General features: G+C 39.7%; 2 protein-coding genes across 4 annotated transcripts in view; both read left to right on the forward strand.

The window, feature by feature from the left end:
- Positions 1 to 15,555, forward strand: part of sh3kbp1 (SH3-domain kinase binding protein 1) — a 46,500-nt gene extending 30,945 nt beyond the window's left edge. The window contains exons 8-19 of one of the 2 annotated variants that reach the window (XM_085419122.1): positions 1,530 to 1,599; positions 3,081 to 3,175; positions 3,270 to 3,365; positions 3,465 to 3,516; positions 3,633 to 3,704; positions 5,903 to 6,038; positions 6,139 to 6,209; positions 6,325 to 6,431; positions 8,265 to 8,402; positions 8,937 to 9,148; positions 9,227 to 9,290; positions 12,019 to 15,555. In XM_085419122.1, the coding sequence (XP_085275248.1) occupies positions 1,530 to 1,599; positions 3,081 to 3,175; positions 3,270 to 3,365; positions 3,465 to 3,516; positions 3,633 to 3,704; positions 5,903 to 6,038; positions 6,139 to 6,209; positions 6,325 to 6,431; positions 8,265 to 8,402; positions 8,937 to 9,148; positions 9,227 to 9,290; positions 12,019 to 12,057 (1,152 nt within the window). In that variant the 3' untranslated portion in view covers positions 12,058 to 15,555. The remainder of the gene's footprint in view (positions 1 to 1,529; positions 1,600 to 3,080; positions 3,176 to 3,269; positions 3,366 to 3,464; positions 3,517 to 3,632; positions 3,705 to 5,902; positions 6,039 to 6,138; positions 6,210 to 6,324; positions 6,432 to 8,264; positions 8,403 to 8,936; positions 9,149 to 9,226; positions 9,291 to 12,018) is intronic. The other variant, XM_085419123.1, reaches the window with a different exon arrangement.
- Positions 15,556 to 19,599: 4,044 nt separating this feature from the next.
- The window catches only part of map3k15 (mitogen-activated protein kinase kinase kinase 15), a 29,920-nt gene continuing 26,153 nt past the window's right edge, over positions 19,600 to 23,366 (forward strand). For both annotated transcript variants that reach the window (XM_085419124.1, XM_085419125.1), the window contains exon 1: positions 19,600 to 20,340. In XM_085419124.1, coding sequence (XP_085275250.1) covers positions 20,031 to 20,340 — 310 coding nt within the window. In that variant the 5' untranslated portion in view covers positions 19,600 to 20,030. The remainder of the gene's footprint in view (positions 20,341 to 23,366) is intronic.

Consider the following 23,366-nt stretch of genomic DNA (forward strand, 5'->3'; position numbering starts at 1 on the left):
ATAACCTTCATGTTATGGACGCACAGTGTGAGCATTCAGGTGCATCGTGACCTACGAACTTCTAACCCCTGCGAGTCAATCGTGCAGTTTGAGCAGATGCTCGATAACGTGACTGAAAAACTGTATGCTCAGCTTAAAGTGGTGTTTCTTTGGACATTGGCTGCCTCTTAGCGCATTTTCAGTACTTATACCAGGCCATTTTCAGAGCGATCTTTGTTTTGTTTATTAAGACACTTAACACTGATCTATGAATCATTCATGCATAAGCAATTCATGCCAAAGATAAGAGACTGACTGGTTTTTCACCAAAAAGGTGATTCTCAAAGAAATATTAGCAAGAAATGTGGTATGTCTCACAAGCTGTGTCCTTAAAAGCATGTCCTTAAAAGAAACTTAGGAAAGTGGACAAGTAATGACTAAGACCTATCTGCAGCAGATGAACAGTATTTCAAAAGTCATGTCCTTAAGAAACAGAAAAAAATCTTGTAAAGCCAGAGCTAGCACACAGGACTTAATAATACATCCGGCCCTTCAAATGATTCATCTACTGTTCACTGAAAACCCATCAGAAAATGTCTCAGTTGAAGGGTTTCTATCAAGAAGGCTTTCTCAAGGAAGGAAAATAAGGACAAAAGGCTGAGGTATGCCAGATTACACAAGAATTGGGCTGACAATCAGTGGCAACAGGTCCGATGGAGGGATGAATCCAAATTAAATTGTCATCGGTATGTACAGTGGAGGTCAGGGAAAAGGTAAAACACCCATCTCGGAAAAAAAAGTGGAAGCTCTGGTATGGTTTGGTGCCGAACACAGAGAGAACCAGCAGCCTCTCCAGAGCCAGGACATCAACATTAATGAAGCAGTGTGGGATCGACAGAGAACAGAACAAAAAGCAGCCAACAGCCAAAGAGCTTTGAATGTCCTTAACCTCTTAAGACCCGAACTCTTCCACAGCATGCATTTTTAATTTCTCTTTGATGTTTGGGCATATTGGGGCCCGATGAATGCAAAAACAAAGAATTACCAGATTTATTTATTTTTTTACCTTATTTTTGTTTTTAAGAAAAATAAGAACCACATATGAGGATATTCGTTTAAAATTCTGATAGAACAGTAGCAGTATAATGTCCTCGTAAGTGGGTATCAGGCCTTTGTAGAGCAAAATTGAGTATTTTGGTCTATCCACCATCCATCCAGCCATTAGCTTCCGCTTATCCTTTTTGAAGTTGAAGTGCAAAGGTGGTCATACTAAATATTGTCTTTCAAGTTTATTAGAATTGTACAAAATCTGTTTTTTTTCTTAAATCCTGTATTTTTATTAATATTAGCATGTTGCAATAAATATTGTTACACCTATTAAAGAAATGGGAGCTAGCAGGAGGCTTTTGCACAGTACAAATTGATAAATAAAAGATGAAAACATGATGACTCAAACCAGGAAGTGCCTAACAAAAACTATGTTAAAACATAGATGAGAATGTGAAAGAGTCTGAAACTTAAGATGTTCCAACGTCTCTTCCCCCACTCAGGCCAGCGACGGGAAAGCAGCGAGCGTTGCAGTTGAAAGCATGAAGACTGAGCCTGACAGCAAAAGCAAAGGTGAGAAGTTGCATCTTAACTGTCGTGTAGGCGAATCTAGCAAAAACACTGTGCTAATGACAAATCGACGCACATGTCACTTTCAGCTCATCACATTCTGGTGTTTGGTCAGGAATCCTTATTCGTCATATTTTAACAAAGGGAAACCCCTTTAACAACGATTTCAACCATGAAGAAGAACAGAAGCCTGCTAAAGGAGCAGAGTTGCATGTAACATGTTCCAAAGTAGCACATTACAGTAAATCACATGACTCAGAAATGTAGTGGATTACTGTACATGTGTACTCACCTTCATGTTACAGTTGTTACATGTGTAACTTGTCCCTAAGTTACCAGATAGAAAAAAAATCCCCAAATTTGCCCTTTTTCTGCACTCTCGAAATGCAATCATCTGGCCTTATTTCATGTGGCAGGAAGTGAAAAATTGTGGTTTAGTGGTTTACAGGTTTTGAAGATCTTATTTAAAAGAAGAATATTTGCTTAAACACTAACTGCATGCAGGCTAGAAGCAGCAAGCATCACAAAAGACTAAAACAAAGCATACCAAACAGAAGGTTTCCCAACCAAGCAGCCAAATTTTTAACAGGTAACAAAATGACAAGCAGTCCAAAATGTGCCTTACTTAGGCAACATGACATGTAATTTAATCACAAGACCTAAGACAAGGGTTCGAGGTCTGTCTGCGACCGCCTTTTTATATTTACCTTCATATTTGATCCCTTTTCTCTTGCCGTTTGAGTAAGTTTAGATAAATTAGACGGTCAGGACTCAGTACTAAAACCTGTTGGTTACTTTAAAGAGAAAAATCATAGTGTGGGTTTAAGGAAACCGTTCCACAATGGTAAACTGTCTCTCAGCTTTCTCAGCATTCCCCTGGTTCCTGCACATTAAACAATGATGCTGAGAACGGCTCGTAAAATCTCAAATACATGTGCAAACCAAACAGGATCCCTCCATGTGTTCCATTCGGTCAACTAAAACTGTTTGCTATCATTTCCTACACTTTTTGCAGGTTTCCTTTCATTCTAATAAAGCGTTGTTTCTTATTATCATAGTGTCTAATGTTGTTACACTGTTTTGAAAGTGCTTCCTCGTTTGGGCTTTTGTCCAAGCATGTCCGTTTATACAAGAGAACAAACTATTTTTTTCAGAGTGAATGCATCTGTCCATTATTAGATCACTGATAGGGATTATTATTGTTTATTGTAAAACCTATGGATAAAAGACTTTAAAAGATCATAAAAAAAAAAAGACAAAACAAATAAAGGGATTATTTGGAACTTTTTTATATTTCCAATTATAAATTACATATTTTGCTCGATGTAAACTGTGTTGATGACGTTCTTGCATAATGAAAACACATTCTTCTATTTATGTAGGTCAAATCCAGTTTGCCTTCTTTGTCTAAACCCACTTGTTTCTGACTTTTTCGGTGGTTTTGTTCTATTAAACTGACTTGACTCTTTTTGACTGGCTGTCAGGGCGGGAGCAGTGTAAAGTCCTCTTTCCATACGAAGCACAAAATGAAGATGAGCTGACGATCAAAGACGGGGACATCATAAATATCATCACTAAGGTGAGCGAAGCATTGTGCGATTTCGTATTCGCATCTGCATTCACTTCCAGGCATCTGCAAATTCAAATAAATACTTAAAAATGATTTTGTCCAGGATTGTGCCGATGCAGGCTGGTGGATGGGGGAGATCGGGGGAAGGCAAGGTGTCTTCCCAGACAACTTTGTCAAGCTGCTAGAAGTTGAGAAAGAGGTGATTTTGTCATGACTCGCAAAACTTTCCAGGTTATAGTGATGTTTGAAATCTGCAGATGTGGTTTTGTGATGCTTCTGCATCTGTATGCGTTTCCAGAGACCAAAGAAACCGCCTCCTCCAAGTGCACCGTCGGCAAAACACACCACAGGTAACAGCTCTCATCTTCCTGCTTGTTTTTGTGGTCTGAGACTATAAAAAAATAATAAAGGGGGGAAAATAGTAAAAATAAAGAAAGACAAAAAAACCTTTGAACTCTGACTGCAGAGAAAAAGTCAGAGGTCAGGAAGGCTCCTCCTGAGCGGCCTGAACATCTTCCCCAGAGAGACCAGGATCGAGGTAAAATCTGACCTGCTTTGACTAGTGCTCGGCTGCACTATCTCACTTATTTGCTCGGCTAATTACTAACATCCTTCATACTAATAATAATCATATAACACCCTGCTGGGCTTCTTTACATAAAAAAGACAGATTCTTTTCTAGGTCAAGTTTCTGCAGATATCACTTACGGGAATTGCCCCCTATTTTTTTGAGCAAAATAGCAGAGCTTTGATTGAAGAGGTGCATCAGTATCAGTCTGTGTGCAACAGGAAACTATGGGTTTTTATGTGGTTTTAAGCATAAGAAAGACTGGCATTGACTGTGCTGCTGGTGTGAGACGGATGTCTCCAGATGTCTGCACAGTGGCCGCGATGTCATTGTATCAGAGCAGCACGAAATGATGTCTTTCTTTTATATATATGCGATATACTGAGATTGCAGTGGGGTTAAAAACATACAATCAGAGATAAAAAGTGTCATCAGCCTTATGTGTTACTTTGTACCACTGTCAAACTGATTTCCATAACTCTGTCATACATTTAAATAAAGTAGCAAAGTTTCTATGATTGGAGTTTGCCTTTGCTAAAAAAAAACCCCAAACAATTAAGTACGTAAGTTCTATGATTTTGTGGCTGACAGTTTTTAAGGTGTTGCTTGTTGTTACATCAGTCAAAAGCAATCGTGCTGGTACACTTTTCCGTGTGGCTTCTTTGCACAGCAGTACATGCTGAGTAGGAGGGTGCTACTGCAGCTAAGTGCTTTTAAGAAGTCTCCAAAAGCATGAAAGGTTTTACCATGCACAGCTAAAAGTCAGTTTTTGAGACAGTTTTTGCTTTGTTGTCGTTATTTAAAAGATTAAATCCTTTTATCGGATTAGTAATAGACACACTATTATTAAGACTGATGCAACTGTTGTTTCTGGGCTTTTTTTTAATAGTTACAGACTCTCAGCTTGCCTCCATACACTTGCATTGAGTGCAATTTACACTTCAAATGCAGCTACAGGTTAAGTTCTTTACTTCCACCTGCAGCAACAAACATGAACTGTCCCGCTGAAGCATTCAACAGTTTCTTCCACAACATTTAGAGTCCAAATCTGGTTTATAGACCAGTAGATGAAGTTTGTATTATGTGGAACATGAAATAGTTAGAACTGGTGACTGTTTATTTAAGTCAGTTTTAAAGAATTGGGAAAAGGATGAAAGTTGTACCTGTTTACTTTTACAATCTTTTACTGCATACGCTCTGGATATTGTATTTAGTCCTTTGTCCTTTGTAGACCTGGCATTAACTGCAGGTCACTCTAAAAATGAGATTTTTAATCTAGACTCATAATAAGGATAGTAAGTATCCTGATTGGTTGTAGGTGTGGCCACCTTTGTAAGGGGAGTAGGGGGAAATAAATACATTCTTGATAAAAAAAAAAAAAAGATCCAGAAGCAGGCTGGAGGATAAAGTGACTCTGCTGTAAGGAAAAATGGATGTAGAAAAGAAATGGCAGCAACTTAATACTTCTCTTAATCATACTACCAACATGAGCACTCAGAGAACACAAATCCCCCCAAAGGGCAAGAGCTAAACTTTGGTGTTTTGTGATGATCTTATTACACTGTGCTCGCGTCAGCTTGTTATTAAATAAATAAAAAGTGTGATGTACAGCTCTTTTCACATCTATTTTTATGCTGTATTACTCAAAAGGATTTCTTGAATTGTTTTTTTTTCATGGTCAGCTATGACCTTGGGTCAAGGTCAGATGCATAGCCAATCCAGGTGTTTCACTGTACACACTGGTCTTGGATGAAATCACGCCAGTTATTTTATGCAACAGTGATGGAGGATTTTCTTGAATTGTAACATAATAAATGGTTCTTGTTTGGCTCATTTTTAGTAGAAGCTTAAATACTTGACAAATACCGCTGCCACCACCTCGATGCCTGATCTTTTTTAATCCTTTCTGTCCTCTGTTGCCCTGTCTGTGTGTTTCCTTTTATTTCCTGTGGCCCTCATCATCCTTTAACCTTTACAGCTGAATTATTCCTCTTCAAAGGTCAAAATTTGTTCATTTTTGCTGAGGCAGCCATGTTTACCTTCCCCTTGTCTAATGATGCACGTGTTTGAGTCATGCTTGTCCCTCTGCATGCATATCCAGCTCTGATCTGCTTGTGTGTTCTCATTATGTTGTATGATTTTTGTGTGTATGTTTGTTTTGTGCGTAGGTGAAGAGGTGAAACTCGGAGACCTCTCTAAGCCCACCCTCCCATCTCTCCTTCCCAAAAAACCCCTCCTTCCAAAGTCAAGCGCCTCCTCTTCCTCCCAACCCCCGCGGCGTCCCGAGAGACCGCCCACACTAGCGTCAGTACACACACAAACACACTCAGATACAGAAAACGCCCTGATTTGTACATGCCTGAGCATAATGAGCCTAATATTTACGTATGGTTTACTTGCTCAGGTGTGATAGCCCCAAATCTGAGGGCGGGGCTTCGACACCAGATTCTGCCCCTGACAGGTCACGTGACACCGGTGAGTTAGACTGACAGAAGCATCGAGCAGTGATGCAGTGTCAGAGCGGGCTCAGAATTTTTGCTCTGCCGGAGTCTCTAATATGTTTCTGCATTTCTGGTGTGTGTCTGCACAGATATGGATCTGGACGCAATTGTCTCTTCTACAGAGAAGCTGAGTCATCCAACGGCATCGCGACCACGAGTCACGGACCGCCGACCCCGCTCACAGATCATCACACCAGTGAGTCAGTCTGTAGTCGGCCTTTCAGAAATGACTTTATATGAAGAAAGAAAGACAACATATTTCTACAGACCTCAAACCAAAATACAGTCGCCCCCTGCTGGCTGACTGTAGATTAAGCTTTGAACGCTAACCACTCTTTTCTGTTATTACCAATACTTTAGTGTCAATCAGCCTAAAAAAAAATAAATGAAATAAATAAAAATGACAATTATAAAAACCTTTATGTTTGCAGTATAGTCATGTTTTACCAAAAAGTCGAGGCTTACACTGATGTCTTAGAAATTCTGACATCGCTCTATGTAGCATAAGATGGTGCTACTCTTTATTCAAGTTTTTATTTTATTTCTTTTCTTTCCAACCAAGTGTGGTTTCTTTTTGGAAGGTTTTCAGTCAGAAACATCAGCCATTGTTCTGCATTACAGGGGATTTATACTTGCTGTTAAATCCACACTGTAGGTACCTTGTAACCATAAACCCCCCTGAATAAGTCTAAATCAGCACTTAGTAGCTTAAACATTGCTACAGTGCTACATTGACTCACTGCACCATCTTTTGGTATAAATTTGTATTACACATAAATATGGCCTAGCCCTGTTTTAACTTCTGTTGATACGCCTTCAACATAACACACAAACTCAGGAAGTTTTAGCAGATGTTTCTTCACATTCTTCTGATAGCTTTAGGCACTGAAATTAAATTCTTTTTCTTTTCCCACCCTCACAGCTTTTAGTAATAAATGTAATTCAGGGAACTCAATGAAACATAGCTTTGTTTTCATGCAGTCACAAATGTTTTAATCAAATTATTTGCATTTTTATCACTTCTGTTTGCAGCATTTCATCAAGACTTTGTTACTTCAATTTCACCCAAATCAAGGCTTTTGATAGCCAACACCCCTCACCACAGATTTGTTTGTGACCTTTAAAGATGCTGTCAGGCAAATAAGCTTAACTTCAGAATAGACCTAGATGTGTCACGACTGAGCAGCCGGTGCATTTCAGATGCGAACCCAAATTCAGACACAGGAGAACAGAGCTTTAATTCCAACATTTGGCTAATTGCAGGTGGCAAAACCTGAAACTAAGAAAACAAAGAAGACTGTGAACACTGTAACTGAAAGACTATGAAACTCAGTGAAAGAAAACTATGAAAAACCATGAATACTGAGTAACTATGAAACACAGTGAAAACAAAAACCTATGACACTCTATGACTGAGAGATAACAGACGATGCAACGCTGAGCACAGGAAGACTGAGGACTTAAATACACACGAGGTGATCAGGGGACGCGAGGACACATGAGGATACAGCTGACTAGAATTAAACATAATTACAACACAGGGGAGAGAAAAACTAACCACATGAACACAGAACACGCACGATCTATTTCAGAATAAAACAGGAAACTAGACATGACAACACTAAGCCTACAGACCTAAAAACACATGATAAACTCAAGAATCCAAATATGGAAACCAAGGAAACAATAAATAATGGCTGCCTTTAACCTAAACTAAATAGGAATAACACATGATCACAAAGCTAACACGAGAAGAATACCAAAATAAACTCGGAGCGCTGGGTCAGAGGCCCAGGCTGTGACAAGATGTTTCTCCCCATTTCCATTCTTCTCGCTAAACTAGATTGTCCTTGCAAAATATAAATTTCTTGTGATGCTTTTTAAAAATTATTGTCTCAGTTTGTATACAAGGATTTTTTTTTTTTCTTTCTTCTTGTTGTGGATATTTTGCTATCAGAATATATCTGTAGTCTGAAAAAAGAAGACCAGTGAATGTATACATTTTTAAGCACATTTCTTTCTTTTGCAGTCTTCTCTGTCCTGCACTGACCTGGACTCACCGATAGTGGAGGTCAGGAAGGACAAGGAGCGAGTGAAGGACAATCATGATTCTGTCTCCACCAGATCTGTAGATGCTTCCCTGAGGAAAGGAGTACCCACCATCTCTGTACGGCCATGGCAGTTCCTTGTGCTTCTCATTTAATCCATCAGGGGGCATTACACTACAGAATTTCATGTTTTTTGACTTGTAAAACTGTGTTTTGGTAATTTTACTCAAGGCTTCTGGCAAATGTTAGTGTTGGCAGATAAAAAAAAGATAATGCTTTATTTAATTACATGAAGTACATTAAGTCACTTTTAAGGTTAAATATCACAAAAAAGGTCAAGTTTGACTCTTTCTTTTTAAGTTGAACATCATCAAGTTAGTGAAACAATCTATCAATAAATTCCAGGCCCATCCAGCTTGCAGCTTTGATCATACAGACACACACATACTTTTATTCTGTAAAGTGCTTAAAATCAAGACAGAAATTTCTTTCTTGAACCTAAAATCCTGCACAGTCTCTTATTTTTTTTCATTTTCTGTATATTTTAATCACGAAGGACGTTGTGTACGAGGTTAGATCTTGTATATGAGAGGAAGAAAATATTATAAATGCTAAATTCTTCAATTCTTCTTGTTGATCTGTGTTTGGGATAGGCTCCTGACAGTAAAGTACCACTGCCCGCCAAGCCCTCTATCCTGAACCCGCCAAACTCCAGCCATCGATCCGCCTCTCCGTCTTCCTCCTCGGGTCTGAGTCCCTCACCCGAGCTCCGGCACTCACCACAAACACCCCTATCTCTGGAGGAACTCAGGAACCAGCTGAGAGACCTGAGGGCCTCCATAGACCTGCTGAAGAGCCAACATAGGTGAGTGTGTGCCTTTTAAGCAGCAGGTTGTTTCTTGTATATGTACAATCATGATTTGTTTGTGACGGTTTGTTTCAGGCAGGAGATGAAGCAGCTGGCCACTGCACTAGATGAGGAGAGGACGATTCGTATTAATTTACAGGTGAGTGAAAGGTGGTGAAGAAATGAGAGGAAATGAGATGGCTAAGAAACAATATTGATTATATTAAAACAGGCCCACAAATTAACAGCAACTAGTAAATATGTTATTAATGTAAAAAAAAATGATGAATTCATCTAAAACTTTATTTTTTATGTGTTTTGGAAAATTAAATGTGTTTCCTTCACATATGCTTTACTTGGGCAGGCTGCCAAGGTACAGTGGGGCAAAAAAGTATTTAGTCAGTGCATGTTCCCCCACTTAAAATGATGACAGAGGTCAGTAATTTGCACCAGAGGTACACTTCAACTGTGAGAGACAGAATGTGAAAAAAAAATCCATGAATTCACATGGTAGGATTTGTAAAGAATTTATTCGTAAATTAGGGTGGAAAATAAGTATTTGGTCACCTCAAACAAGGAAAATCTCTGGCTCTCACAGACCTGTAACGTCTTCTGTAAGAAGCTTTTCTGTCCCCCACTCGTTACCTGTATGAATGGTACCTGTTTGAACTCATCATCTGTATAAAAGACACCTGTCCACAGCCTCAAACAGTCAGACTCCAAACTCCGCCATGGCCAAGACCAAAGAGCTTTCGAAGGACACCAGGAAAAGTATTGTAGACCTGCACCACACTGGGAAGAGTGAATCTACAATAGGCAAGTAGCTTGGTGTGAAAAAATCAACTGTGGGAGCAATCATCAGAAAATGGAAGACATACAAGACCACTGATAATCTCCCTCGATCTGGGGCTCCACGCAAGATCTCATCCCGTGGGGTCAAAATGATCATGAGAACGGTGAGCAAAGATCCCAGAACCACACGGGGGGACCTGGTGAATGACCTGCAGAGAGCTGGGACCAAAGTAACAAAGGTCACCATCAGTAACACACTACAACGGCAGGGAATCAAATCCCGCAGTGCCAGACGTGTTCCGCTGCTGAAGCCAGTGCATGTCCAGGCCCGTCTGAAGTTTGCCAGAGAGCACATGGATGATACAGCAGAGGATTGGGAGAATGTCATGTGGTCAGATGAAACCAAAGTAGAACTTTTTGGTATAAACTCAACTCGTCGTGTTTGGAGGAAGAAGAATACTGAGTTGCATCCCAAGAACACCATACCTACTGTGAAGCATGGGGGTGGAAACATCATGCTATGGGGCTGTTTTTCTGCCAAGGGGACAGGACGACTGATCCGTGTTAAGGACAGAATGAATGGGGCCATGTATCGTGAGATTGTGAGCCAAAACCTCCTTCCATCAGTGAGAACTTTGAAGATGAAACGGGGATGGGTCTTCCAACATGACAATGATCCAAAACACACCGCCCGGGCAACAAAGGAGTGGCTCCGTAAGAAGCATTTGAAAGTCCTGGAGTGGCCTAGCCAGTCTCCAGACCTCAACCCCATAGAAAATCTGTGGCGGGAGTTGAAAGTCCGTGTTGCTCGGCGACAGCCCCAAAACATCACTGCTCTCGAGAAGATCTGCATGGAGGAATGGGCCAAAATACCAGCTACTGTGTGTGCAAACCTGGTAAAGACCTATAGTAAACGTTTGACCTCTGTTATTGCCAACAAAGGTTATGTTACAAAGTATTGAGTTGTATTTTTGTTATTGACCAAATACTTATTTTCCACCCTGATTTACGAATAAATTCTTTACAAATCCTACCATGTGGATTCATGGATTTTTTTTTTTCACATTCTGTCTCTCACAGTTGAAGTGTACCTCTGATGCAAATTACTGACCTCTGTCATCATTTTAGGTGGGGGAACTTGCACAATCGGTGGCTGACTAAATACTTTTTTGCCCCACTGTATATTAACAGTCACACAAGTATATTTATTACCTATCCCCCCATTTTTGATGCTTATCTGGGTCTGTGTATTGGGGGAGGAGATGCCCAGACTTCCCTTTTCCCAACCACCTCCTCCAGCTCTTCTGGGGAAATGCCAAGACATTTCCAAGAATAAGCTGAGAGATATAATCTCTGCAGCATTTTCCACCCTCCCAGTAAGACATGTCCAAAACACCTCCCTAGAAAGAGCTGGATGCATCAGGATCAGATGCCTGAACCACCTTAACTGGCTCCCTTCAATATGGATTCTACTCAGAGTCCTGCTCGAATGACGAGCTCTAGTAATATTTCTCTATTAGTTTTTCATCCGTTGAAGAGCACAGCCTCTTTGCTCATGCTTTGTATTCTGGGATGGAGCCTAGAACTATAGACATGCTGTGAAATGAACATAAATTTTCCATGTTTTCCAATAGTTCAAAACATAGCCCCTTCTTCCTGTATTTACTTCCTGTATTGATACCTTGGTTTGCTTGGACTTCACAGCTATAAGTTTACAAACTCATCAAATGGCCTGTACTTGTATTTGTGTTGTTTGTATTTACCATCAACAGATGAGTTCATCTAGTGTGTATGATTCATGCCACAAATACAATCTGTATCGATGGGCAACACACTATGTAAACTCAAAATAGGAGTACAGGAAGTGTCAAGAATCTCTAATCAGAGATAGAGTATTGGCAGTACCTGTGTGTATAGTTATGTAGTTAACCATCTGTTTTGACATACCAGCATTAATTTTTACTTAACTATAACATTTACACTTTTCATAACCACATTTCTGATACAAATTTTTATATTCATATCTTTGGTTGTAAATATAACTCTTTTTAATTGCTATGAAACTAGCTGAGCTCACGGTTGTGTTTGCTTCACAGATGGAGGTAGAACACATTAAGAAGAGCCTTTCAAAATGAAGACTAAAGCATCCTTATTGTCGCATTCTTATCACCACATTGGAGGCCATCCTTTGAAGACATTCTCACTGCTGGTCTGAGACTCTTCAGCCAAAAGAAGTTTGTGCCAAATGATCATCACAATCAGCAACTGTTCAGCACCATGGAGTCAGCCACCTTCTCTCCCCGACGCCGCCTTATCCTGTGTTTACTTCTTTATTTTTCTTCTAAAGAGGCTTCTCTGTTCAGTTTACTGCTATTTTGTTGGAGCTTGCTGTACCACCGGTACTGACTGACTGCGCTGCAGTCTGTCGTTGCGTGTTGCCACGGTTACAGAACAATGACACAGAGCCGGGGCTGCCGTGGCAACCTCACTGGTACTTCATTTTTCTGTGTGAAAGAAACTTTGACCTCTGTAGCCCGGTCGGTTCAGACGACCCCTGTGCTGTTCTGCGTCCACTCTGCGGCCTTCGCCTCTTATCTGTGTGTGTGTGTATGTTTGTGCACTTGTTTTCCTTCCATGTGAGGACTGTAGGCGTACATACTGAAAATGGGGACACTTTTGCAAATGTAAATTAGCCGCATTTGCCCTGCATTAACTTTCCTGAGATGCACTTACCAGGTTTTCAGTGGGTAAACAAAGAGATTCAGGGAGTCAGTCGGGGTCACAAAAAGAAAAGTGAGCTATTTCTGTGAGAAGTGATGTCACTAGTTCAAGACAGCCCTTGACTGGAAACAGATAAATTATCTAATGACTTGCAAAGTTTTTTTTCATTTATTAAAATTATTACGTGCCAGCGATACAATTTCCCAGGACAACATTCAGGTGTGGCAAACCACCTTGAGCATCAGGTGAAATAGGGCATTTTGCAGCTACCAGTTTTTAAAATGGGCCACACTCGTTTTTCTTAATTTCTTCATTCACATCTTTAAAGCATCACCAGTTGCAGAACAAATCCCAAATCAGGGGTGCCAACAGTGATGTCCCTACAGCTAGTTCTCTACCAAGTTTCAACTGGGCTGGGTAACCATGAGACTTTAGTTCCCTTGAACGTTAGTAGTGTTTTTGGTGGAAATGCAGCTATTGTTGCATTTACAGGATCTTTACTTCTGTAAGGATCATATAAAGAAGATATATATCTACTTGTACATCTTTGCATGATTTACTTAAACTGTTTTTAGTCTTGTTCTAGTCATGGCCTCTTTTCCAGTGAGCCCATTCTGCTATGACTGGTCAGCCTCCAGAAGCTGCTAGGGAGCCTGAGACCGTTTTCCTTTTTCTTTGTTTGTTTGGTTTCTCTAAAACGGTTGGTAGCATTGTAAATGGTGAATAAAACACACCATCATAACAATATCTAAATAACAGTAAACCACACGTGTGCCCTTAAAGGTTATCATTTGAATTAAGAAATAAATTACGACAAAAATTAATGCTCAGGTCATCTATGGTAGACTTCAGGTGGGTAAATCTGATGCCTCTGCCATTCTCAGCAGCATTCTCCTTTAACCACAGATGTGACGTCTGTGTTTTCAATCTGCAGTTGAACCTGGAAGCACATCAGGATACTGAAAAGCTTAATCAAAGTAGCTGGCACGATAAGTGCTGATACTGTAGGTGCTATTTACAGGAGTTTCTTGATTTTTTGGGGGAAACATATAAGCAGATGTCAGCACCAGGTTAGCTTAACTAAGCATAAACACTAGAATTTAGAGGTTATGGAAGCATAGTAAAATTACAAACACTGAAAACTTCCAGAAATTACATCTGTTTTAGCACATACATAAACAACGTATGCCTAATTAGCTGTTAATATGCCTTATTTGCTATGCACCATTTATTTTATCCACAACTATCTATAATTTCCATGCCATCAAACATCATTTCGAAATCAATGCCATATGTGTTTTCACAAAATTGTGAAATAGTTTTTACACAACTATTATAAATACTGTCATCCTTCCTGTGGACAGCTGTTCACACACTTTTGGTGCCAGACTGAAGAATATTGGAAAAGATGATGGCATAGTGTAGCAAATTTTCTGATGTCCTCTTTACAGTGTGTGAATGTGTGTGTGAATAGGTGGATGACTGGATATGTAAAGCGCTATGGTGTCCTTAGGGACTAGTAAAGCGCTATATAAATACAGGCCATTTACCATTTACATCTCTAGCTTGTTGAAAAACTGAAATGGGCTGACTTTGCTTATGATCAAAAACTAGCAAGTAAGCAACTTTTTCAAACTGTGTTTTTGTTACGAATCAGTCCCACTATATGATAAATTATCATCCTGAAGAGTTGCGGCATTTGTTATCTTTGGAAAGAGGCCAGCTTACCCCTTCATTTCCAGTTTTTATGTTAATAGGCTAACTATCTTCTGCCTCCAGCTTTATTTTTACTGTACAGGCATGACAGCGGAATGAATCTTTCCATCTTGCACTCATTCAAAATGCAACAAAAGCACATTAACCCCAGATGGAAAATTATTCCTGCAGTGTTTGGCTGCAAATTGCATTTTTATCTGAAGAGAAAAAACACACTGATCAACTTATTGTGATTTCTTTTCCAGGATGGTTGAGCATGCATCAAGACACATAGAGACACATCTGTGTGACATTTATCAAGTTAAACTCAATGCCTTCTCTACGTAGACCTTACTATTTAATCTTTTTTTTCTTGTTCAGTTTCACTCACATCTCCAGAAAGCTGACAAAACTGTTGCGCCGTTGGCATCTCACTCCTAAAAACCAAACTGAGAGCCACTTGCTTCTCGTGTTTGTGGTGCTCTTTTGGCAGCAGGTTAAGAGTAACTTTAAAGACAGAGTTTGAGGAATGTAGACAATGAAAGGTCCTCACATGTGTGTGCATGTGTATGTATGTGTGATATAGCATGTACGGCTGTTTGCCTCCTTTCCTTTTATGTGCACAGAATCTATGGCAACCCGTCACTGTGGCCTTCATGTTTTTGATTCCAAATCTTTATTTCTTTTTTCTTTCTTTCTGTCTTTCGTATGACAAAGAGAAAACTGCTACAACTGAGGCTACAAGTTGTTTTCTTGACTTGGTCCTTTCTCTCCAGGATAGTGATAAATATATATACTTTTATATTTCAGTGTAATAAAGATGCTATTATGTACTGTGTGTGCACACTCTGTTTATACGTGACTGTCTGTAAAATGTGCATGCTTGTATAGTGTACATTCTGTTTCAAAGGCACATTTTGCCCATTGCACATTTACTGCTTATTCAAGTAGCTGGTGTTTCTGCACAAATGACTTTGATAGACAGCAGACATGCTCTCAGGTTGCCCAAGTTTAGACTGAACAAAAGGAGAAGTCATGGTGCAGTCTTAACGGTCACTGAAATTGCTGCAGGATTTCTGCAGCTGCATGTCAAAAGATATTTGACTATTGCAGAATGTAATGGTGTTTGGATGTTTAGGTTTTTACATTGAGCATCCTTTTTATTGCACAATTTTAGAAAATATTAAAGTCTCCTCTAATAAATGTGATAAAATGGCAGTAGAGCTCAAATGTAGAGCTAAGCATAAGGAAGTTTTTACCATTATAAAAATGCATCATAAGTGGAAAAAGAGGATGTTGTAATCAGATTTGGAAAAAAAAGAGCAAAAATGTGTTCAGTGGAAAATGATATGCTGATTTTAGTCAGTAGTGTGGGAGGAAAAGTAAAAACAGTGGTTCCTCTTTTTTCACGGTTATGTTTAATTTTTAAGTTTAAAGTGATAAATCACAACAACAATCACCTCAGTGCACTTTAAACTGCAAGGTAAAGACATTTTACAGAATTAGGGAGACAACCTCAACAATCAGACAGTTCCCAATGAGCAATCACTAGTGTGTTAGGCAGTGTTAGGAAGGAAAACCCAGCAGGACAAAATCTGACAACCTCAGAGAGGAGCAGTAATCTGCCATAACCAGTGGTGAGGTGAGCATAGAAAGACACACCCAAATCTTACAGCTTGAGCTTAATTCACTGTCTTAAGCTTAAATCAGGATGACCTGCATGCATAGCCTGCCAACCAGCAAAGCACAAAACTGCAGATGGCCCACTGAAGTCCCACTTTTAATCTAATTTAATTTTGTTTACAATATGATGGTGGAAATTTATCCGACAAGAGTACTCTTAAACAAGAATATGAACTGTGACAAGACTTGATGAAGTGGAACTATTTGTCAAAATTCAGTTTCAACATTTCCATATATCCATTTTCTCAACCAATTCTGAATAATAATAAGGGGTAGGGTACACCCTAGACAGGTTGGCAGTCTATTGCAGGTCCTTCAATTCTGGAGCTCTTTCTGTACTCCATCCATCTAACCATTTTCTTCCACTTATCCAGTTGAGGGTCGTGGGGAGCTTGAGCATATCCCATCTGCTACTGGGCAAGAGGTGGGGTACACCCTCGACAGTAATTAATCTATCACAAGTAGTGATAGACGGATGCCTATCCTAGCTCCTGTGGCAGCTTGGATAGGCAAGGGGAATAGGACAAGTGGAAGCAATCACAGGCAGTTTATCCCAGGTGGATGGAAAATACTGGCAAATGGAGCATTCTTTCATCATGGGCATACTGTAAAAAGACCAAAACAGAACTAAATACAAAATATGAATTAATGTCAGAGCTCCATAATTTGCTGACCCCATGTGGTGAATAAATCATCTATAACAGCTTTAAAAAGAGACTTAACAGAGATAGCATGTATGCTTTTAGTCCAACTTAATAGAAATGAATACATTTATTACTACACATCGATCATAAGTATAGTTCTTTCTTTTGTTTCACCATGCATGTATCTATAGTCCAAGCCTGCGCTGCTCTACACAGGAGGACTGCACTAGATTCATTTATTACTTGTTTTAAACTTCAGGTTGCTACAACAGTCAAGGAGATCAAATCTTAATATTTACTGATCTCAAAGAGAAAAACAAAAGAAAAAAAAGGCATTGATTGTAACTCAATACTTACACCAAACAGAAGACCACTGCACCCAAGGAATTAAAAAATTAAGATGTGGTGTTCTCCCTCTGACCTAAACAAACATCACTGCCTAACTAAACCTAGCAGAAATAAAATTGTGAAAATAAAACTACCAGACACATTTGAAACAAGAACAAAGAATCCTATTGACACGAACTACCAAGAGATGTCCTCCAGCTCATTAACTCAACCAGAGAAACTTGAAAGAAAAGAGATCTAATTATAAGTCAAACATCATAGAGGAGGCCAGCAGGGAGAGGACAGGAGACAGAACACCAGGACCGTTACTTCCCTCCTTAACCCTCTGATGCATGAATTATGAAAGCCTTGGTCAAGATTTTTTTCTTAAGTGCTTTTATTCTTCTCAGGACATGAAAAAAAATGTTCAACTCTTTTTTTCCCAAAAATATGTTTTTTTATAAAGTTATAAACTTGTCCACTCCAGTGGACTACATGCGCCTGAGCACTTAGCATGAAATACTGTGAATTTACTATAAAAATTAATTACCTTGTGTTCTATTGTAAATATACAAACACTTGTTTGCTTGTATCCTTTGAAAAACATCTCAGCAATTTTTTTGGAACTTTCAACTCATAAGGCCCCAATGTTTAGACGTAAATAACAAAACCAATCAACAGTCCTAGCTGTGAATCCTACACCTGAATATGGCAAACTATCTCCAACAAGAGAAACATTTTTGAGTCTACACAGTTCTATAACGATGCAGGACAGTATTACCAAGCCCTTAGTAGCATGCTGGAAGAAAACACAAACTGACATCTTAGTCTCTGCATCTCCAAACACTTCTGTGTTCATCACACCTAGGCTGTCCGTAGTTCCTATGTCTCTGTTCTGCTCTGGCAGCCACTCTCATCATCACTGGACTTATCACTGAACTCATCATCACTGCACTCATCAATGAAATCATCATCACTGGAGCTGGATGGAATTTCCTGGACTATTCTGTACGCTGCCTTATTCTTTGCTGCATTTGAAGTCTACAAAATATGATAAAATAATTATTATAGTAACTCAAACTACAGCTGATCTGCACAGAAATATATATTTTAAATGAGTAGCTTATAAATGTAACAATTATATGCTTACTTATAACCAAAACAGTCCCAAAAAACAGTGAGACAATTTATGACTTATGTTAAAAAAATATAGTGGGTAATGCATGATGTCCACTACAGTGGACACATGGTTAATCGTAGTTTTCTACATATTAGACATAACAATTTCTTATTCCAAACAGATAATATCCTTCCCTAGATGTTACTGCATATCATCATATTTTTTTTACCTGTTGGGCTCTTTTAGCATAGAAGGATTGACAGGATATGCCAGCAGTGGTCGGCAGGGGTGACAGTTTGTCTGCCATCTTTGATTCAGAGGAAATTTACTTGCAGTTGCACTAACTGAACACTGAATTGACCTCAATGGAGCATGGCAGCAGAGAGCACTCTAAAGGCTAATATGCAGTTCCACCATAGAAACCAATGCATTAAAGAGATATGTACGTTTTAGTAGCTGTCCACTCCAGTGACCACTATGCATCAGAGGGTTAAGTAAGTAGGTCTGTTGATATTTAGATTATCAAAATGATTAATCTCTGTCTAAACTTTGTTAAATAACCCAAATGTTTGATCTTTGGGCTGAAGGAAGAACAACATTCGGTGTATAAAAATGCTCAATCAACAATCTCTTTATTCCATACAATTCTCATTATTCCATACAACACTTCTGGGTGTCCGCCAGATCTCGAAGTATCTCACCGTTTCTCACATGCTTATAGCTTCAGCACCCCTCCAAAGTCATAAAACCTAAACATCCACGTTCTTTCTCTCTTGGTTAGCCTAAGTTATGACCTTGGCTTCCTGTGCAGTATGTTCTGTTTTTTCTAATCAGACAAATAAGGCCATGATTCTCTGAAAACACTATTTCTTATAAATCAGCAGTATAATGCATCATAAAACAATGTAATTCATTCACAATAAATCAGCAACCTCCTTCTAAGTCAGGAGTAAAATGCAACCTAAAACTACATAATGATTTCACAATCTTTAATTAGAGGTATACGTGGCATAAGATAATATAATAATCTCACAACTTATAAAACACAGTAACTCTAACATTACACTTAATGTTACGGCAATTAGGATCCTTAAAGAAACATTCATACCCATGCAATAGCCAGTTGTTATCTAATGATGCTAATTTGGGAAGACGTGTATCTGTTGCATCTGTCCTCTCCGTCATGTGATGAATGGCCTCTGACAGCCTCTGCGGTTAAACATTAAGACGGCACTAGTCCCTAATGGAGACTAACCAGGAGGCCGTGCACATATAATTCTCACAAAGTGCACAAAGTCCTCTCTAATTGGCCACTACTTAAATCTTGGGCATATATTTGGAAATCAGACAAACTTCTTCTCTGGAGAGAAACTTAGAAGGAGCCAGAAGGATAACTAAAGCTGAAAAAACAGTCACATCACACGATATTCTATGCTGTTTGAAATCATAACTGAGAATAACATAGCTTATTTACGCGGTGGGCAGAGGAGGTGACCAAAAGGACACGCTGTCATATATTTAGACTAACGGGAACACTCTGATAACGTTTCCTAGACTGACAGGACCAGAGTTTATTCGCCAGTGGAAAACTTCATACCAGAGTACAGCTGAGCCAAAAGGGAATATTCCAACTTCTGAGTGTATTTTTCTCACCACATTTCCTCCTCCTCCTTCTCTTTCTCTCTCGGGGATCCAGTCAAATCCAGTCTGGATGAAGCGGACGTCTTGGTGCGAGATAATCGTCAGATGATATGAGTTAATGAGGCGGAGATGCAAGGAGACAGACTCAGACGTGCTCTCATGCCAGGACAGGTGTGCCACCAGTGAGAGCGAGAGGAGGAGAAAACGAAAGGCGCAAAGAGAATAAAGAGGGTGGTAGATATCAAGCGGAGAAGAAGTCACTTTCCAGGTTCTCGATATGGAAACCGGGCAGAGCGCACCGGCGTCGGACATGGGGGGAGACCACACAGCTGGGGTGTGTGTGGTGGAGCGGGACCGAGAGAGGGGCGACGTGTCCAGCCCCAGTCCACCGACTAAGCAGCGCTCTCTGCGGGTCGTCTACGTCCTGAACGATGGGCTTAAGTCGGTGATGGCGAGCAGCCCGGAGTCCGGAGCGCTGCAGTGTTTGCAGAGAGCCTGTGATTCGGAGAGCGCCCTGCTCACCACCGTCACCTTCGGAAGGTTGGACTTTGGAGAAACATCAGTACTGGACAGTTTCTATGATGCAGGTACTTCACAGGAAAGTTACACAAGAGGGAGGGCAGGTTTGCACAAGTCAGACTTCTAACTGCAAGTGTGCGAAAACTTTTTATTATTAAAACTAACTAAGCAGCTCATATAAAACTGTATCTATCTATCATGCAGACTATTCTTCTTTTCCTTATTGGTGTCGGGAAAGCTTTTTTTTGTTCTTACAGTAATTCTGGTTGTGGTGGTCACATGATGAGACACGTACCTGTATTGGTGTTTGGGTAGCATGTAATCTTGATGGTGGAAGAGGTACCAATACACAATGATAAAAATAAAATGGAATATAAACAAATATTCGAAGTAAGTACACAAGTGGTAAATAAAAATGTTACTACATAAGTGTCGAAATAAAAAGTGAAAAAAGAGGTTAAACTGAACTTCTTCAATTTAACTTAAATTGAAATTACTCAAGATATTTTATCTCCACCACAGTGTGAACACACTGTAGAATAAACTATAGACATAAAGCAAGAGCTGAACCTTAACATACACTGCAGCATACTCCAGAAGGTAGGATAAATAAGACTCATGCTTGCAAGACTATGGTATGATCAGAGTACTTTTAGCTAAGTAATCTATGTTAATTCCTCATACACCATATGCTTTGATTCATTAGCACTAATAATATGTTTTTATTAAATCAGGGGTTAAGTTGCGTAATAGCTTGTGAGTGGTTCCTGACTGTTGTGTTACAACAGTTGTAAGTTTATTGTAAGCTATGCAGTGAGATCACTGTTATAGTGCAGCATGACTGTGCAGCATTACTACCCTGGACTGTGATTTCGCAACACTAGTAGGTTTTTTTCAGTAGTCAGTAATTTACTTGTAAACTTGTAGCCTCGTATTACATCATGACTTATCTTTTGCAAATAGGTTCATACAAATGATAGATGTCTCAAAGTTATACTAAAGTACTAAAATTACAGCAGTTGGGTATATATGCTTATATTTTTTAATCCAATACATACCTGACTCTACTTCTGTACTTCAGTAATATTTTGAATGCAGTAACTTTGTGTTTTGTAGAGGTACTTCTTCCTTTTTGCACCCTTTATCCTATGCACATACTATACACATACTCAAGCTCTAATCTTTCCAGCAGTAGGAATGTACTAATAGAAAAAGTTATCACTAAAAAAGGTCTGTCATGGGCTACCAAGTTTGCAGCACAATAGTGAAAGCTTTTCTGTATGTTCACACATATAATTCTGCACAACTTGTTGAGCTGCTTTCTTATTCAGATGAGATCTAATTGTAGTAATAGTGCTACATGTTTGATTTTGGAGGTTTCTGAAACCTCAGATATCCTGTTACAATCCTAAAGAAATGGTACAGATTCTTGTTGGGCAAATATGTAAACCAATGAAATATGGAGCCACTCAGGCTATTAACAAGCAAATGACTGAAAATATGCACTTGAACGCTCTTATATTACTGGCTTTGGATGCTGATGATTACAACATTTAAACTCATTCGTATGAATCCAAGACAGCAGTTGACAATAGTGATCTTAGTGAGCCTTGTGAGTTGACATTAATTCTTGTTTATTTATTTGCTAACTCAGCTGACACCTGTTGTTGTTAATGGTTAAATATATTAAAATCTCACCATAAATCGATCAATGTTCCCCAAATAATTTTCAGTCACTTATTTCATAATTCTGTCTCCATTATGAAAAGATGATGCCTTTGAAAGCTCCTATTTTTAGGGGGAACGAAACCTGAGCTCTTCTTTAATTGCGAGCTATTTATACTAGGCAGCACCACAACTCAGCTGAGGAAGAGCCAGGCACATGTATAAGTTTTAGTCCCCTCAGATGCCCTGCAAGCATAGTACAGGGAGTGCAGAATTATTAGGCAAATGAGTATTTTGTCCACATCTGGAAAGCCTACTACCAATTAAGCATATTAGGTGATGTGCATCTCTGTAATGAGAAGGGGTGTGGTCTAATGACATCAACACCCTATATCAGGTGTGCATAATTATTAGGCAACATCCTTTCCGCTGGCAAAATGGGTCAAAAGAAGGACTTGACAGGCTCAGAAAAGTCAAAAATAGTGAGATATCTTGCAGAGGGATGCAGCAGTCTCAAAATTGCAAAGCTTCTGAAGCGTGATCATCGAACAATCAAGCGTTTCATTCAAAATAGTCAACAGGGTCGCAAGAAGCGTGTGGAAAAACCAAGGCGCAAAATAACTGCCCATGAACTGAGAAAAGTCAAGCGTGCAGCTGCCAAGATGCCACTTGCCACCAGTTTGGCCATATTTCAGAGCTGCAACATCACTGGAGTGCCCAAAAGCACAAGGTGTGCAATACTCAGAGACATGGCCAAGGTAAGAAAGGCTGAAAGACGACCACCACTGAACAAGACACACAAGCTGAAACGTCAAGACTGGGCCAAGAAATATCTCAAGACTGGTTTTTCTAAGGTTTTATGGACTGATGAAATGAGAGTGAGTCTTGATGGGCCAGATGGATGGGCCCGTGGCTGGATTGGTAAAGGGCAGAGAGCTCCAGTCCGACTCAGACGCCAGCAAGGTGGAGGTGGAGTACTGGTTTGGGCTGGTATCATCAAAGATGAGCTTGTGGGGCCTTTTCGGGTTGAGGATGGAGTCAAGCTCAACTCCCAGTCCTACTGCCAGTTTCTGGAAGACACCTTCTTCAAGCAGTGGTACAGGAAGAAGTCTGCATCCTTCAAGAAAAACATGATTTCCATGCAGGACAATGCTCCATCACACGCGTCCAAGTACTCCACAGCGTGGCTGGCAAGAAAGGGTATAAAAGAAGAAAAACTAATGACATGGCCTCCTTGTTCACCTGATCTGAACCCCATTGAGAACCTGTGGTCCATCATCAAATGTGAGATTTACAAGGAGGGAAAACAGTACACCTCTCTGAACAGTGTCTGGGAGGCAGTGGTTGCTGCTGCACGCAATGTTGATGGTGAACAGATCAAAACACCGACAGAATCCATGGATGGCAGGCTTTTGAGTGTCCTTGCAAA

This window comes from Rhamphochromis longiceps, linkage group LG9 (genome assembly GCF_057381845.1).
Source record: "Rhamphochromis longiceps isolate RC_006_pf linkage group LG9, R_longiceps_female_GT1.1, whole genome shotgun sequence".
In the NCBI taxonomy this organism is placed as follows: domain Eukaryota; kingdom Metazoa; phylum Chordata; class Actinopteri; order Cichliformes; family Cichlidae; genus Rhamphochromis; species Rhamphochromis longiceps.